The following is a 17,075-nucleotide window of genomic DNA, read 5'->3' on the forward strand; positions in this document are numbered from 1 at the left end:
TCAAAAAATCATTTATAAAGACAATTATTAAGAATGGTCACTAAAAAACACAACACTTTATTCAAATCTATTTTTTTAACTCTATTTTTTCTATGAAGGAGGGTCACCTGAAAAGAACTATCACAGTAATATTTCATGCATCTTAGTCGTTTTCTCTAATATTATGAATTATTGGATTTAATTGATAAAACTAATTAAATAAGAGACAATTAGTGTAACCCAAAAGGTTGGTGCAGTTACATAAAGATTTTATTATGTTTACATGAGAAAAATTGTGTTTAATTTTTACTGTGTAAAATTTTTAATAAGTTGAAGGACAAATGTCCTTTGTGACCCAAAGACAAAAAAGACATTATAAAAGACAGATAATTAATGTATGATGAGGACATTATAAAAGGCCCCTAAGCTGTTGTTTGTGAACCATATTGAAATTCGTGAGAGCTTGAAAATGTCTCCCAAATACATGCTAGTGTTGTTGATAGCATTGGTTTTGGCAGTCTCGTCCCTTTCCCATGGTCCAGTACACGGTTCAGTACACCCAAGGCCTCATCCTCCTCCAAAAATTACTCGATACTCCGCGCCACATATACATAAACCAAAACCACCAAACGTGGCAACAACAAACACCTATGCAGCAAAGAAGCCTCCAACTAAAGGTTGAACTGTTAGGCTATGATCAAAGGTTTTGCAACGTCAAGGGAGTATATTACAACAGTAATCGCAATTTGAAACCTTGACTAGAGATACTTTAATGGCATATAGTATTAATTAATGGTCAGTGCTATGAGTATGCATGTATGATTAAATAATAGTTAGTTAGGAGTTTGTTTGAACTGTTGTAATACCTTGTTATGAGAGTCTCCATCTGTGTGTTTTGATTTCCACTTATATGCATAGTTTGATGTGTTCACGATGTGCTCTCTCTTTTGTTTATGTTTGTACAACATTCTAAAGGCCACAAGATAAGACATGAGAGTTAAATTGTTAAATAAAATTAAACAAGATCGTGATAAGATAATAATATGATAAATTCTTAAACTATTCAACTTTAGATACTAGAATTTAGGTTTAATTTGGGTCGAACCTAGCTTCATAAAACTGGCTTAAAACTATTAAGAACATATTAGAATTTTTAATATCCGTCTCTAACATATTAGGATATTTAATTTCCTATAATTGATAACCAGAGACGGACTTAGAGACGGATTTGTGACATCATCTGAATGAATTTTTTGGTTTCTAGCTTCCGTCTCTGAAAACGTTAGATAAGGACAGACACGGAAATATAGATGTTTTGTTTCCATCTCTAAGTTCCGTCTTTATATCAAACTTTTCTAGTTGTTAACCCATACCAATAATCTTTTTTGAATTTCTTCATGAGAAAGACTCGTGTGTTTTTTTTGCTTTATCAATTCTATTTTCTAAATTCCCAAAACAAGTCTTGTTCAACCACTTCAAATTTTGTTTGAGAATTTTAAGTTTTTCTTTGAGCACATGTACTCTAGCTTGAAATCTGCAACTTTTTCTATTTAGTTTCCATAACCTTTACAAAAACTTTACTTATAAAAACTATATATTAGTAATCTTGAATCTAAGAGACTTAAAGTTTGTTTCTTAATAATTTCTTATCATTGAAATTTTTACGTATAAAGGACCTAACTATTGAGGGACCAAAAACCAGATTCCATATAAGTTACAGCATTTTTTGTGAGGGGTCGATATAAGTCACCCAATTAACATCGTGCAAAAAGACGCTAATAGAAGGGTTATATGTCGTTTCCATAAGTTAGAAACACATTTTTATTAGAAAATTTCTGACAATAAATGTTATATGTTGTTTATGGTACATTTTACAGAGAGGAGTGTCCTAGGGGACAGGGAAAAAAGGTGGAACCATGAAAATTCATTTTCACGCCCAAATTAATTATCCAAGCACAAGTTAGTATTATTCAAATTCCAAAATAATTAATTGCAATAGCTATTAACAGTACACCAACATGAAGCTGACAAATTGGTTTTGAGGATGCACCCTGAACTTATTGCATGTCTTCCTATTGCGGCATGGTAATGAAAACTGGGCGCGGTTGATAGATAAGAACAAAGAAGTTATTGGAAGGGCTGATACGTGTTATGGTTACAACACAGATGGAGGAAATACCCACATGCATGCAGGCATCCTGGTTATGCATTTGAACTCAAGGAAGGTTACGTCAATTTAAACCTCGAAAACAATCGAGTTATGACCCATTCTTGGATGGGAATTCAATGAAAGGTGTTGATTTTGCACGTGGGGGGATGAGTTTTACTTGGTAAACAACACCCATCACAAACGTAACCTCCACTCTGATTTCACCACTTCCATGTTTGATTTATTAAATAAGTGTTTGTACTTTAGTATCCATGTATTTTTATAATGTTTAACTTAATTTGTCACATAATAAGTAAAAGCTATAGATATGCAATTAGGAACTTTTAAAACCAAATCAAAACAGTTTGTAAATCGTAAAATCCATTAAAAAAATAAAAAATCATAAAAATATAAAATATAAAAAAAAATCGTATCTTTTTTTTGGTTTGGTTAGTTTTTTAATTTTGTTAAAAAAAATAAACTAAATCGGACAAATCCACGATAAATATTGAATAATCTTTTCATTTGTTTTATAATTAAGATATATAGAAAATAGTAATTTTTAACTTAAAAATGTTAAAAATAAATAAAATTTATTTTAAAAGTAATATAGGATAATAATGATATAACTTTAATTGAAAAACTTTAATTTATGATAATGAATTAAAAAATAAAAAAACTGTGAAACCAAATTAAATCAAATGATAAAAAATTGATTTGATTTGATTTAGATTTAATATAATATTTAAATTGAATCACATTTTTATTTTATATTTAATTTAGATGACTATTTATTTAAAAAAAAAAAAAAAACAAACAAACAAATTAAACCATCCGACAAAGACTCACATTTACATAACCGCTTACCTGTAAATGCCGTATGCAAATGCAGGGATCCGTGGATGTGGATAATTATTGCAGCGATAGGCGCTGTCAGCATGATATGTGCTTTGGTTCTATTTCTGGCCTTGAAGAAAAAGAAAACATTTGTTTGAAGGCTAGCTGTGTCTTTGTAATAAGCCTTGTTCTAGAGAAAGTCTTGCCTAGGCACTAGGCTCAAATTGACGTGGTAGTCACAGCCAATAAAAGGTTATTGGTTGATAAATTAAAATAAAGTAACAAAAGCTGCATTTTTTTTCACTCTGGAATTTGATATGCTTCCTTCTCCCTCTCTTCTGGGTTACTGAGCAAGGGTGAGGGACTGCAAATTGACTAAACACGAATTGGTGGGCTTCCCATGCGGCATATGCTACACATTTTGTATGGAATTTTCAAGAAGGGGTATGTTGTTGATGTCCCAACATCACCATTGGCAAGGACTTCATATCAGTACCATTGAGATTTTTCATGGCATACTTATATTTATAACATTTTCATCAAGAAAGCCCCCAATCCTAGCTCTACCAAAACCAAAGGACACAAATTTCTATTCTAACACTATGATATGACAACATTTTTGTATTACCTTCTATACTACTCATTCCCTCTTCACAAATCATCTTGGCAAAATGAACCAACAAAAAGAAATTCATTTAAAAACAGTTTAGGAAGACCAAATTGTTCAGTATGTCCAGAAAAGGAATGAAAAATTTCAGATCAGGTGAAGATCCACACCAAGGGAAATCGCTGGTAGTAATCCGCGTGAAACTTGAAAAGGGTTAGGGAGAAGAAAAGCAATCCAGAGATAAGAAGTGCAGCTTTTGTTATTTTATGTTAATTTATTAATTAATGATAATTTTTAAAGTATTTTAATACGCTGGCAAACTTTCATTGGCTGTGCTACCTCGTAAGTTTTAGGACAGTGTATAGGCAAGACTTTCTCTGTTGAGCTCACAATTTTATTAGATGGAACTTAATTTTTATTTCTAGGCCAATTTACTTATTCTTTATTTAAAAGTAATAAAGATAGTCTATTCAAATTATTCAAATATTGTTGGTTATGATTTAATATTTTAATGATTGGTGCATTTAATGAAATATTATATCAAAATGTCATGATGTAAATTAAATATTGTTGGTAATGTTGGAAAATATCAAAATCCCACATTAGAATATATAAGTGAGGGATAACCCTCATACCTTAAACTAACTTGAATTAGACTTCTCATATTATTCATGGTATTATTCATTTTACTACCCATCATTTGTTGTTCACGCGAGTTGAAGTTGTCTTTATATAATTTATAATTAGTTTAAAAATATATAACTAAATGGTTAAGTTCTCACCAACGAATTGAATGTTCATATTTATTACTAATTTACATTTATCCATTAGTTAAATGGTTAATTTCACACATTTTAAATTAGTTTGAAAATATATAGCTAAATGGTTAAGTTCTCACTAAGGAATTGAATGTTCCTATTTATTACTAATTTACATTTATCCATTAGTTAAATGGTTAATTTCACACATTTTAAATTAGTTTAATCATATCAGCTTTGACCAAACACAATGCTAAACGTTCAGCGAGTGCCACAGCAAACAGCATCAAGTTTGACTATTTAGGGACCAAAAACCAGATTCCATATGTCACAGCATTGTTTAAGGGGGGAGTGGGGAATCGATATAAGCCACACAATATCGTGGAAAAAGACACGAATAGAAGCACATGGTAGTCTATCCATAAGTATAGAAACACATTTTTATTAGAAAATTTCTGAGAATAAATGTTATATGTCGTTTATGGTACTTTGTACAGAGAGGAGCTGTTCCAGGCCCTCTAGTGGATAGGGAACATAGGACGAACCATGCATATTCATTTCCACGCACAAGTTAATATTATTCGAATTCCAAAATTATTAATTGCAATGGCTATTAACAGTACACCAACATGAAGCTCCCAAATTGGTTTTGAGGATGCAACCCTGGACTTGATGTCTTCCTTGCCACGTGGTATGTACCTTGTTATTTATTTCCTACACACATTGAAATGAATCATGGTAAAGCCAAGTTTAGAAAACAGCAAAGAAGTTTCATCAACAAGTAGAACAGTAATATCAGTCTTTTTGCAACTAGCATTGCTCAAATCGGACTAAAATGGCCCGAGGTAAAACATCCCTATCCCAGACACAAACCACAAGGGATGGTTGATTTTAGCATTTCAAGGTATTACACTTCACCGTTTTGAATTCAACCAAAGAATCTAAAATTTTATAAGGATATCCGTCAAGGAACCATACCAAGGGAGTTTAAAAGTATCTTTCCACCATCCTTGTTTTGAGCAATTTGCAACAATTTTGTCCAACCGTACAATGACCTGAGAAAATGTTGGCCTCACAACAGGTGTTGGATCCCAACATTCCTCAATCAACCTGCATACACCATGATAGTTAGACCATTTTTAAAATTAAACTGAAGCTTGAAGACATAATTTTAACTTTAAAATAGACTAACTCTTTCAACTCCGGAGGATAATGTTTTGTTTTGATCTTGAATGCTGGTCTTTTCCCTTCTAAGCACATCAGTCTAACTGCCTCCTCTGAGGACTTCGGATGGAAGGGCTGTGTACCCTCTATCATCTGGGTCCATAAAGATAATATTTAAAAAAATGTTGAATTTCAACTAATATATGAAGATTAGAGTGATAAATTTAAAAAATCTAAACGATTTTGGAAAAGCTACAGAGTGTTTTTCATGGAAATTGAAGTGCATCAGTAATCTTAGGGAACTACAATGTGATAAAACATACGAAGAAATGTCAAGACAATGTTGTCAAATTCCTCATCCTTCCCCCCCTGCCCATGCCCTTCTCAGCATCAACTCGTGATCTCAGCTCTGTAGATTGAGTGCTTACGACTTGGCTAAAAACTATAGCTAATAGTTAGGACATAACATTTTCCACTTTAGAGCATTAGCCTAGGCATCACTGTTCAGTGTAACTTAAACTCACGTTCTGAAGGCAACAAGAAGCTGACCCAAAGCAATAAAAACAAGAATCTCACAAAGAAAAAACTAATTTGAAAGCTAATTAATCTGATATATGAAACATCATAACAGATTAACATTATCATGGATGATGCAAAAATATGGTACCTCGTATAAAATGAGACCAAAAGAATATGCATCCACACTTCTATCAAAAACTTCATCTTTGTAAATCTCCGGTGCCACATACAAGCCTGCAATGAATACAGCCAAATCATTAATTGAACCATGAAAGATACTTTTAGCAATTCTAATCTTCAAATTTTTTATTAGATTGACATATAATAATATATATCACAATCTTTCTTGTAATGCTTGTTCATTTCTTTACTTATTTTTTTCAAGTATGGATTTTCAAGCAATTTGCATTGAAGGGCCAGGGGAGGGACCATCAAGCTATCAATTTAAAGACAGAACAAGTATTGAGCTATCAATGGAGAAAATTACTCTACAAGTGTTGAGTAATTTGTCAATGAATCTTTAAAACGCAAAGGCAGTTAATTTGTATATATACTTAATTCATCCTTGAAACGGAAACTCCTATTGCATTCGCAAAACTTATAAGTTGAACCAGTTACAATTAAGCTGAATCTTAACGCAAGAAAATGGGACACTGGAAAATAAAAACCTTCAAATCAACTTGGAAGGAGACAAAATCCAAGATTTTATTTTTGGAAATACCCAAAAACTTACTTGAAAGATCAATGTTAGGCTCAGGCTGTACCAGCTGTGCTTCATCAGGTGAAATTAGTGAAAATCTCACAGTGCCAAATCCAGCTATCTTCAATTGCCCTCCACTATCCAGCAAAATATTTCTGGCACCTTACCAAAATTTCATATATTAAAGGAACAGTAATCCCATGAGAAAAAATATAATTCAAAACGCACTCATAGTCATAAATAAACTTCAAATTGTATTAAGTGGTCTTACTTTGGCTTTAAATCACAGTGAATAACCGGATCTGGTTTGCATTCGTGAAGATAGTTCATGCCCCTGATAACAAAAAATTATCAAGATATCTTATATAAACAATCTGGTAGAATCTCCAATAAATTTATAATCATTTGGTACATTGTAAGCTTAGCAAGCCAAGAAAATGACCAAGGCGACTTTCAGAAATCAATGACCATATAAGAAAGATATAATAGAAGTAAGAAAAAGACATGAAAGTTTTTCAAAGGTGTGTTCACAGAGATTTCGTACAGCATAGTCCCTTGAAAATGGTTACTTGCCTAGCAATATCATGACAAAACCGTAGAACTTTTGATGGAGACAAGCGCCCTTTCTTTTGAAGATAGCTTGCCAGGTCACCCTGAAAATCAACATTGATATATGCAAAGAAAGGTGAGTACTTTGCAAAGATACAGAGGAACAGAGAGGGTAAGCCTACCTTAGAATGGTACTCTCTCACAATCATCATGGGTATATTCTGGGTGACAGCTCCAACAAACTGGACCACATTCGGATGCCGCACCCTTTCTAATAATGTGAGTTCATGTTTGAAAGCATTTCTGGGTGAATTATTGAAAAGGTCAAAATTTAGAGCCAATGTTGAGTAAATAAAGTATAGAAACAAACACCAATTTAGACCATCATCAACTTGACCAGAAATCAAAGTGAAAAGTAGTGATATATGCAGTTACTCAGACAGGAACTTATATCATAGCCAACCGGCATCAAACAACCCGGTTGATTGGCAAGAAGCATATCATACAGAAACTCACACAAACATTTTCAATTGCTAAGTTGTATACATACATGGTATCAGGATCTGAATAACTGTCCTTATCAAGTATCTTCACTGCAACCTTGGTGCCATTCCATTTAGCTACTTGGTATGTTCCCTGAAAACAGATTGACCAAACAACAATGAAGAACTAAACAAGAAAGTTTAACATGCATCATCATTCAGCTTAATAATGTTGGATGTTTATAGATTCATGAACTCAATTCCCACAAGTATCACCAACTTTTATTACACATGAAGCATCAGCACATTAGATACTAATAATTACCATTTTGCTGGTACTCACTTGAAATAAAACCCAAACAACAAAATATAAAAGGAAAAATGAAAGATTTGGGGGAAAAAAATAATAAGATTGGTCATCAAAGGAAGCCCAGTGCATAGGTCGCGAAATATGGCAATGCAAATATTTAATGCACAGTAGAAAACATCACATGACACATTACTAGTCATGCAAATTACATTACTAAAGAAAAATGTTATAGCACAGTATCTCAGTTGACCAATTTGAAAGCAACAATGCTCCCTCAGAGTGAGAATAGTTGTGCCAGTTGCAAGTATCAACATGCCTTAATTTCCATGAACAAAACAAAATAGCATGTCCAGGTGGAATCCAAGCTATCTAATAAGCCAAAAAAAGCCATAACTATTGAATAACCAAATCAAATGTAACCAAGTGAAAGAAAGAGAAACATACCTTTGAAATACCATCACTCTTCCGAACCTGTAGCTCTAACGGGTTGAGTTCATATTCCGGAACTTCACGAGGATTTGCAACAGTCATTGGAGTCTTCCTGGTTTTCTAACCACGTCAAAGATAATTAATCAGTAAGTCCCTAAATTGAATCCAACATATTTACACTTACTTATTGATCCATGACAAACAAATAACGATAGAACAATACCGGCACTTTCGCTCCCCGAGCCTTCAACATGTAATAAATTTCTGTATTTCCATAATATTTGGCATCGGCGGCCGCCTGCACATCCACACATCCATCACCACTTAACACAGAAAATCAAATCAATTTTGCACTCTCATCCAATCTCAAAGATTTGTATGTTAAAGTTTATTGAATTTTATAATAACTATCTTAAAAATCATCTTTTGATTTGTTTAATCTTTACAATTAAACTCATCTTAATAATAATAGAGTTTAATCATCATACACTTTTTATATAATCAACCAATCAAAGGTCGGATGATTTTTATGGTAATCATAGGTATGAGTTAATGATTTTTCTGTAAACTACCTTAAAACTTAAAAATAAGTTATACTTAACATTATTTCTAATTGAATGACGGTATAAACGCTCCTTATACTCATACGTTATAGGTGTATACTGTCATCATGAATATAAACGCTCCTTATACTTTCAGCATACAGAGTTGTAAAACTATTTTCTCTTTAAATAATTATTATTATTATAAAATTAACAAAATTATTATTCGTGACTAAAATTTTTTAATAAAAAGATAAGATAATAGTAAATTAATATGGCGAGGAGAGGAGAGAGTGAAATTACGGTGCTGCCCCAGCGATCGCGAGCGTCGAGGTTGGCCTTGCGGGTGAGGAGGAGCCTGGCGACTTCGACGTGGCCTTCGCAGGCGGCGACGTGGAGGGCGGTGCGGCCGTCGAGGTCGATGCTGTTGACGTCGATGCCTTCGTTGAGCAAATCATCGACTCCCTTGGCGTCGCCGCGGCAGGCCATGAAGAGGAGCTGCATGGTGGAGTCCAGGTTCTCGGGCACGGTGAGCTCGGGCTGGACGGGGCCGGGGCTACGGCGAATAGGATCGAGAGAGGACTGGCGGCCGATGCTGAAGCGCTGGTTGTTACGCCGGGGATCAAGAGAGGCTTGGCGAGTGAACTGGCGCGAGAGGTTCCTCCGCAGCGACCCCGACGAGAACTGCCGGGAGATGCCGCGCTTCAGCTGCGCGGCAATGCTTTCCATGGCGGCGCCCCGAGGAGAAAGGATTTGGCAACGCAACAACAAAAAACTTGGCAGAAATGAAAAGAACAAAGAGCGTGCTCTACATGTTGGAATGGAACCAACCCTTTGCAGGTTCGGTTCTGTTCTCTTATTCCAAAGAGAAAATGAATCGCGCCAGGGATGGAGGGAAAATATTAACGCCGAGAATGAGAATAAGAATAGGAATTCCTTTTCATTTTTATTTTTGGCTTAAACGCGATTGCGATAAAGATGGCGCGGATCTCTTTTCTTCTTTGACTGCTTCTCAATTATACCAGCTGGTGCGTCCATGGCTTCGGTTGACTTACGGAGACTCCTTTCATTGCTTTCCAGAGTTTTTCTTTTTTCTGAAAAATGAAATTTTCCCTACCCTAAAACATAAAACTAAAACATTCATAATTGCGTTAGCATACAGGTCTAATGGAAGAAGCTACTTTCCTAAAAACAGGTGTTTAATGTTTCATTTTCCTTCAAATAAAATTGTTTTTAAAGGATAAGGCTCGTGGGAAAATTATTTAGTTAAACATTAATAAATGTTTGATAATTTCTCTTAAATTTGATGCTAGTAGCAACTTGCTAAAAAAATTTGAATATAAACTTCCAATATTGACTGTCCATTTGTTTATTTTTAAACACGATTTCAATCCTAAACTTTGAAGTCAAGCAACCCGTTAGGATCCCGCAATTTAATTATAAAATAACTCATACGATTTGTCTTCAATTGACTATAGAAGTTTATTACACTATGTAGTAGCAATATTGATTCTCATTTTGGGAGATTTTTTATTTATTTATTTACTTCTTCCACCATTTCTTACGTTATCTCTCCTGTATTTTTCTTTAATAAAAGACACACAAATTGGATTTTTTTTATTATTGTTCATTCACAAGTTGGATTGACTAATTTATTAATGGAATTATTTACATTAAGCGATGCATGTTAGCATGCATGATATTTTACAGTAAGACTTTGAGTTTAAATTTTATATAGTACAGAAAACCTTTAATAAGAAAGTGCTTTTTTTTATGGTAAGATACTGATTTTATTAACGATTATAAAAGATGGGTACATCTTTCAAAATTTAATAATTCGATCACGCAGTTTGACTCATTCCAGATAACTTGACAAAAAAATTTAAATAATTCTGACTCCATGATTCCCGCAGTTTGACTCATTCCAGCCAACTTGACAAAAAAAATTAAATAATTCGATCAGTTCGTAACTTCGTATATAAATGCTGATTTAAAAACTTTAAATTTAATCACAAATCATTTGAATAGTTTTAAAATAATTATTTAAAAATTTAATAAATTTATTATATATGACAAAATTTTCATGTTATTGGTGTATAATTATTTTTTTTCATAATATAATAATGTTTAAATATAACATTTAGGTTTTGATATATATTTGATTTTTTTTAGTTCTTGATAAAAATATTATTTTTCTGAATCTTCGATGTATTGAAAGTTTTAGTTTAGATCTTTGTTAGTCAAAGTGATAACATGATATCATTTTGATAATTAATATATATTAATAGAGTTATTAAGATGATATCAAGTCAGTTAAATGGAAATTAAAATAAAAAATTTAATATATCAAACATTTAAAATAAAAATTAGATATATATCAAAGATCTCAAATATATTTAATACATGCATTTACATTTACTGGATAGTAAAGATATTTTCAAATTTAATCACATGATAATTATATATAATAAATTTATTAACTTTCAATATAACTACCTTAAAATTCATATTATAATTTATTTTTAATCAGTTAAAAATATACACACTTTTACACTGACTATTAAAATAAACTCCGTAAATAATATACTTTTTTATAATTTTAAGAATTCAATTATAATGTACTAACAATTACAGAGATGTTTTACATTTCATTTAATTATGTATTGTTCTGTATTTGTTGATTTTGTAACATTATTTTAAAAATATATTTTAAAGTAATTAAATTTTAATTGATTGATAAAGCACATGAAACTGTAATTTAAATTCACAATTAACTTGCTGCAAATATAACAATAAGTCTCTAATAGAACTATAATTAAACACGCTTTCAAACTTACAATGAAAGAATTCATCGCAGGGAATGCTGATAAGACAAATTAGTTATAAAACGACTAACTACATATGGATTTCCTTTAAAAAAAACTACATCTGGATTCAAAGTCTTCCCTTACCTATATGTCGTATGGCTATGATCAACTTAAGAAAAACAATTATAAAATGTATCTTTTATATTTCAACTAGCAAGTGTCTCATAAATTTTTTATTTAAGTCAAAATTATATTTTTTTTTGAAAAATAATAATTTTTTTAAAAAAATTATAGTTTTAGAAAAAAAATAATTTAGCATTGATTTTATAAAATAACATATGCTTTAAAATGTTTATTTTTGAAGTGCCATAATCTGGAACGATTGGAGTGTCAGTCTAGATTGTTTGATGGATTATACATTACTCCATCACTTGGTTTAGGATTACAGATCAAGGTGTGTCTAAAAGTAATAATTATTGTACATATTGATATTCTAGTTTGTTTTTTGTTTTTGGTTTTATTGAATCTTGTTGAATGGCGACCAATGTCTTTGGAATACTTGTTGAGGAATTTAATTTTTTTTATTGGAATTTATATTAGAAATATATTGAAAAACATAGTAAATGTGTATTAATATCAATTTTTAACGAAAAAAAAAACATTTTTTATGGAGAAAAAACTATTTTTATTCCTTAACCATTTGCTTCTTTTTTTTTATTCCATTGTTCACTTAATTATTTTTCTATTCATTTATTCTATACGTGACTATCTTTCTCTTCTTTTTTACCTGCTTTTTATTAAATATTGTTTAGTGCTTACGGTATCTCACAACTAAAATTAAAGAATAATATTTTAAGTTACAAATATCCATTTAAGTTACATTTTTCACCAATATATATATACACGAACCTTTTAAACCATTTTTTTAAACTACATTGTTAAAATATATAATTATTTATCAATCATACTATATTATTCCTTCTATCTGTGCAATACCTCTAATCTAAATGTGGCCTACATTAATCACTACTCACCTAAAAAAATAATCACTTCTCACCTAAAATATAGAAAGATAGCCACACGATAGTCCTTGTAGGCCACCCCCTACTAAATCATTAAAGAGTTTGAAGGTTTCAATTCCTTTCTTTTTTGCAAGAGACAAGAGAAGATGGAAACATATGCAAATGTCATTTTGTGCGAGTGTCACTTAAGTTATGCTAGATGGATTCTTTAGTCATGCATGTTATCCAATTGAAATGTAACACACAACACGCATTAATTCAAGGTGTCAGCGTAAACTTTTTCTCTCTTGAATGTTTGATGTTTCATTTCATAACATAATATTTTGTTTGTTTCAGTTGTTTTATAATGATAGTGCATATTTTTTTTGTGGAACATAGTTTAGTTAAAGTCATGCATAATTGAATTTACAAATAAAATTGTACAGGAATATTATCTCATTCCAATGTCAAAAAGATATTGAGTAAACTAATTCCTTAAACATGAATTTAAAAAAATATTTAAATATTATGAATTTCTCCTCTCATCTTTCATTTTTAAATTGTATAATTTAATCTTCATAATTTTCTTATTTCTTAATTTTTTTTATCAATTTGCTACTCGTCTTGTCAACAAGTGTTTATACGTGTCTCTGAATAACAGAATATTAAAAAAAATGATAAAAACTTATACTATTTAAAAAGACTAAAGGTATGAATTGAATTGAGATTTTTAAAGATTTTAAAAGATTTTTTGTCATAAAAAAGTTTTGGTATCCGACCAAAGGTTTTAAATAATATAATTTTTTGCTGGTTTTTTAAATAATATAAATAAATACCGTAGTATTTCATCAAGATAATCATGATTTTTTGAAGTGTCAAAATTTGATAATATTCTATTGAAAATTTTTATAATTTAAAAAAATCTTCTAATATTAAAAGAACATACAAATTTTTAATAGATTTTGTATGATTTTTTAGTGAGATGTGTAATGATATGATATAAATATCATACTTGACCAATAATCTCACTTAAACTTTCTTCTCAAATTGGTAAAAAAAAACTTTCTACTATTTTTGCCTTTAATCAACTTGTTTTGATGAATTAATTGTATGTGTCCCCAAAAAGACACTGCCAGAAATGCATATTTGGATACTTGACCTTTTTTGTTGTCTGGCAATTTAAAAACATAGCAATGAATAATATATTCAGCGTAATCATTTCTCCGCCATTAGTGTCATATGGTTGTTAAAAAACAACTTTACTCACATTGGTTTGGCCATCTGAGAATCCAACTCCACGGTAAATTGTTTGAAGTCACGGTTCTATGGTTTTTTAATCAGCTAAATGTTAGTAGTTGATATTACTAATGGGGAAATTCCCTCCTCCTTCTTCCTTTAACTCTCATTCTCCCTTCAACCATCAATTCATCCTTATAATTCCATGTTATAACAATCCCATTGGAAATTGCCCTGGTTTTGCATACACAACTGAACAAAAGTCAATATTAGAGGCACAAGAAACCACAATAATTCCTAAACAATTTTTTCTTACCAAAATAAATTATTTTGCAAAACTAATCTATGAAAGTGGGTATTTTACAAAACTATGTTAGATAAATAGTTTTGTGAAACATGTTTTTACCAAATAATCTATTTTAGTAAAAAAAAAAAAAAAGTCATCCTGTAAACATTCCTCCCACACTCGTAACCGGAGGTGGAACACGGTACCTCCATTTTTTTAATGTATAATGTTAAATTAATTGTTTTTATTTGAGGACTTTGATTTTAGAAAAAATAAATTAAATATTAAGTTGTACATTAATAAATTATTGGTCTGAATACCAGTGGACTCAAACAAGATATTAAATTTGAGCCTTGAATAATAAAAAAAAAAGTGATTGAAAAATAAGACCTAATAAAGATGAATAATTAGATTTTTCAATAAAAATTAATTATTGATAAAGTCGATAAATATTTCATACCAACAGCATAATATAATAAAAAGAAATATTGAGTTGTACAAGGTGTTTGTCAAATTTCATTTTATTAAATTTTGGATTTTTTTCTTATAAATAAATAGTTAATGTATATTTTATTATAAAATCATGACCAAATGATCTATTTGATTTTTTATCTTATATTTTTATTGAGTTTTATTTCTTATCTTTTAAAAAGTTTAATTTGATCATTTATCTTATTTTTTTTATTCAGTTTACTCCTTTATTTTATAAGAATTTATTTTGGTCATGTTATTTTTTTTTCATCTTTTATCTTTTAAAATGTTTTATAAGAAAAATTCATTTTTAAATGATTAACAATGTTCATCTTAAATAGACTAAATGATCAAATTGAAAAAAAAATTAAGATAAATGACTAAATTTGAACTAAAATATAAGATAAAACATCAAATTAAACTTTTTAAAACATAAAAACTAAATTCAAACAAAAAATAATATAAATAATTAAATTAAATTTTTTAAAAGATAAAAAATAAAATTGAATAAAAAAAGATAAATAATCAAATAAATCATTTAGTCTAAAATTATCTACCTTGTATTTGGTTCCTTTTTTTTTGTTGGGTCTACCCCATAACAACTTTCTTCTTTAATATAAGCATAACAATTCAACTTAAAATCTAGGTATATTTTTTAATCCTTATAATTTATATTTTAATTATCTTTTAGTTCTTATAATTTGAAAGTAATATTTTTAGTTCTTATAATTTATATTTGAGTTACCTTTTAGTCCTTATTACAATATATATAATTACAAATTAGTTATAAATTATCAACTATTTTTTTATTACAAATTATCTTACGATAAATTAATTACGAATTACTTATTAATATTTTTATAATTAATTGTAATTGATAATATTACTCATATTTGATGATAAGCACTAAAATAGAATTAAAATATAAAATATAAAAACTAAAAATATCACTTTTAAACTATAGAGACCAAAAAAAAATTAAAATGCAAATGATAAAGATTAAAAAAATTACTTTTAAATTAGATGACTAAATAAGAATTAAAATCTAAACTATAAGACTAAAAAACACTTTCAAACTAAGATTCCTAAAATTATAAGGAACAAATTATTAATTTAATTTTTTATTTACTCAAATACAATTGAGTGTTCATACTAAAATAGCATTAAAATAAAAGATTAACAACTAATAAAAGTTGATGAGTAAAAATTATGCTAACATAAAAACTCACCTGAACTTTTCAGTAAAAAAGAAGAGGAAGCTACCATAAAAAATAAAAAAAAATAAAAAGAAGCAAAGGCACATGTGTCACTAATTCACTATAAATGTCATTGGAAAGTCCAATATGATACTTGAACAAGTGAACATGAGTGGTCCTCAGTTGTCACTTCCTTTGCCATTGCCACTACCAAACTCCAGCTTCAAACTTTCAAATTGCCAAAATTCACTCCAACAACTTTGAATAATTTGCTCACCGTTGCTACAAAATTTCCGACAACCCCCTGCTTTGAATCTATGGTGACAAGGAAGAAGCAGCATGATAGGGTTAGAGTTTAATTTTTATTTCCACGTTATACATTTATAAATGTAATTGGGGATAGGGGTTGTAATTTTTAATTTATGGCACTTAAAAGGTATTCAAAAATAATTTTTACCAAATTTATTCCAACTTACGAAAATAACTTACAATTCTTTTTTTTTTAATAGAAATAACTTACGATTCTTATAAAGTAGTATTTTTAACTAATTGTAATAACTTAATAATTAAATTTGGGAACGGATACACTTATTTTAGAAATATGTTTTTGGCACTCATATTAACTTAAATTAAAATTAATTTGTAAAATAATAAATATTTTGAAATTTTATAAAAAAAATTTATGAACTTGTTTTCTTGAAATAAATTCTCAGTTCAAGACTTGAATTAACAAAATCCAATATTTATAAATAAAGGAAAGTGTTACATACTGAATAAACTAATTTAAACTGAGTTTGACTTGTAAGGTTTCGTTGTATTTTATAAGTAGAGAATAATTAATTGGAGATAATTATGTATGATTTTTTGTGTGTACAATTTTTTAAATCAACGACAATATAAATTATAAGTTACCTTGTGTTTTGCATCATCATTTAAATTTGGATTTATCGCGAATCAAAATTAATTTCTAACCTAATATGTTCATCAGAGACTCGTGATCAGGAAAAAAATAATATTTTTTTAGGGAGAACAAAATAAGTAAAACTTATTTAT

The 17,075-nt window shown here is 29.7% G+C and overlaps 1 protein-coding gene across 2 annotated transcripts; it reads right to left on the reverse strand.

Annotated features, from left to right (window-relative positions):
* Nucleotides 1–4,746: 4,746 nt before the first annotated feature.
* LOC114421780 (integrin-linked protein kinase 1-like) lies at nucleotides 4,747–10,226 on the reverse strand. 2 transcript variants are annotated; one of them, XM_028387848.1, is made up of 12 exons: nucleotides 9,329–10,223; nucleotides 8,707–8,781; nucleotides 8,499–8,603; nucleotides 7,813–7,898; nucleotides 7,445–7,565; nucleotides 7,287–7,366; nucleotides 6,985–7,047; nucleotides 6,747–6,868; nucleotides 6,162–6,247; nucleotides 5,523–5,647; nucleotides 5,309–5,440; nucleotides 4,747–5,044 (listed from the first exon to the last, which is right to left on the reverse strand). In XM_028387848.1, the coding sequence occupies exons 1-12, from the start codon at nucleotides 9,752–9,754 to the stop codon at nucleotides 5,038–5,040; spliced, it is 1,428 nt and encodes a 475-aa protein (XP_028243649.1). In that variant the 5' UTR covers nucleotides 9,755–10,223; the 3' UTR covers nucleotides 4,747–5,037. The 2 variants fall into 2 exon arrangements, 1 of the variants encoding a protein (XP_028243649.1); XR_003668578.1 differs by lacking the exons at nucleotides 4,747–5,044; nucleotides 5,309–5,440 and adding an exon at nucleotides 5,818–5,936 and having other exon boundaries at nucleotides 5,520–5,647; nucleotides 9,329–10,226.
* Nucleotides 10,227–17,075: the final 6,849 nt, after the last annotated feature.

Source organism: Glycine soja, chromosome 8 (assembly GCF_004193775.1).
Source record: "Glycine soja cultivar W05 chromosome 8, ASM419377v2, whole genome shotgun sequence".
Lineage (NCBI taxonomy): Eukaryota > Viridiplantae > Streptophyta > Magnoliopsida > Fabales > Fabaceae > Glycine > Glycine soja.

What these genes read in the sequence shown, in the direction of transcription:
- LOC114421780 (XM_028387848.1), bottom strand. Translation starts at nt 9,754, where the DNA reads ATGGAAAGCATTGCCGCGCAGCTGAAGCGCGGCATCTCCCGGCAGTTC. An exon ending in GCGATCGCTGGGGCAGCACC is followed by an intron (nt 8,782 to 9,328) that starts GTAATTTCACTC and finishes GTGGATGTGCAG; the next exon opens with GCGGCCGCCGATGCCAAATA. An exon ending in CACTGTGATTTAAAGCCAAA is followed by an intron (nt 6,869 to 6,984) that starts GTAAGACCACTT and finishes GTAAGGTGCCAG; the next exon opens with AAATATTTTGCTGGATAGTG.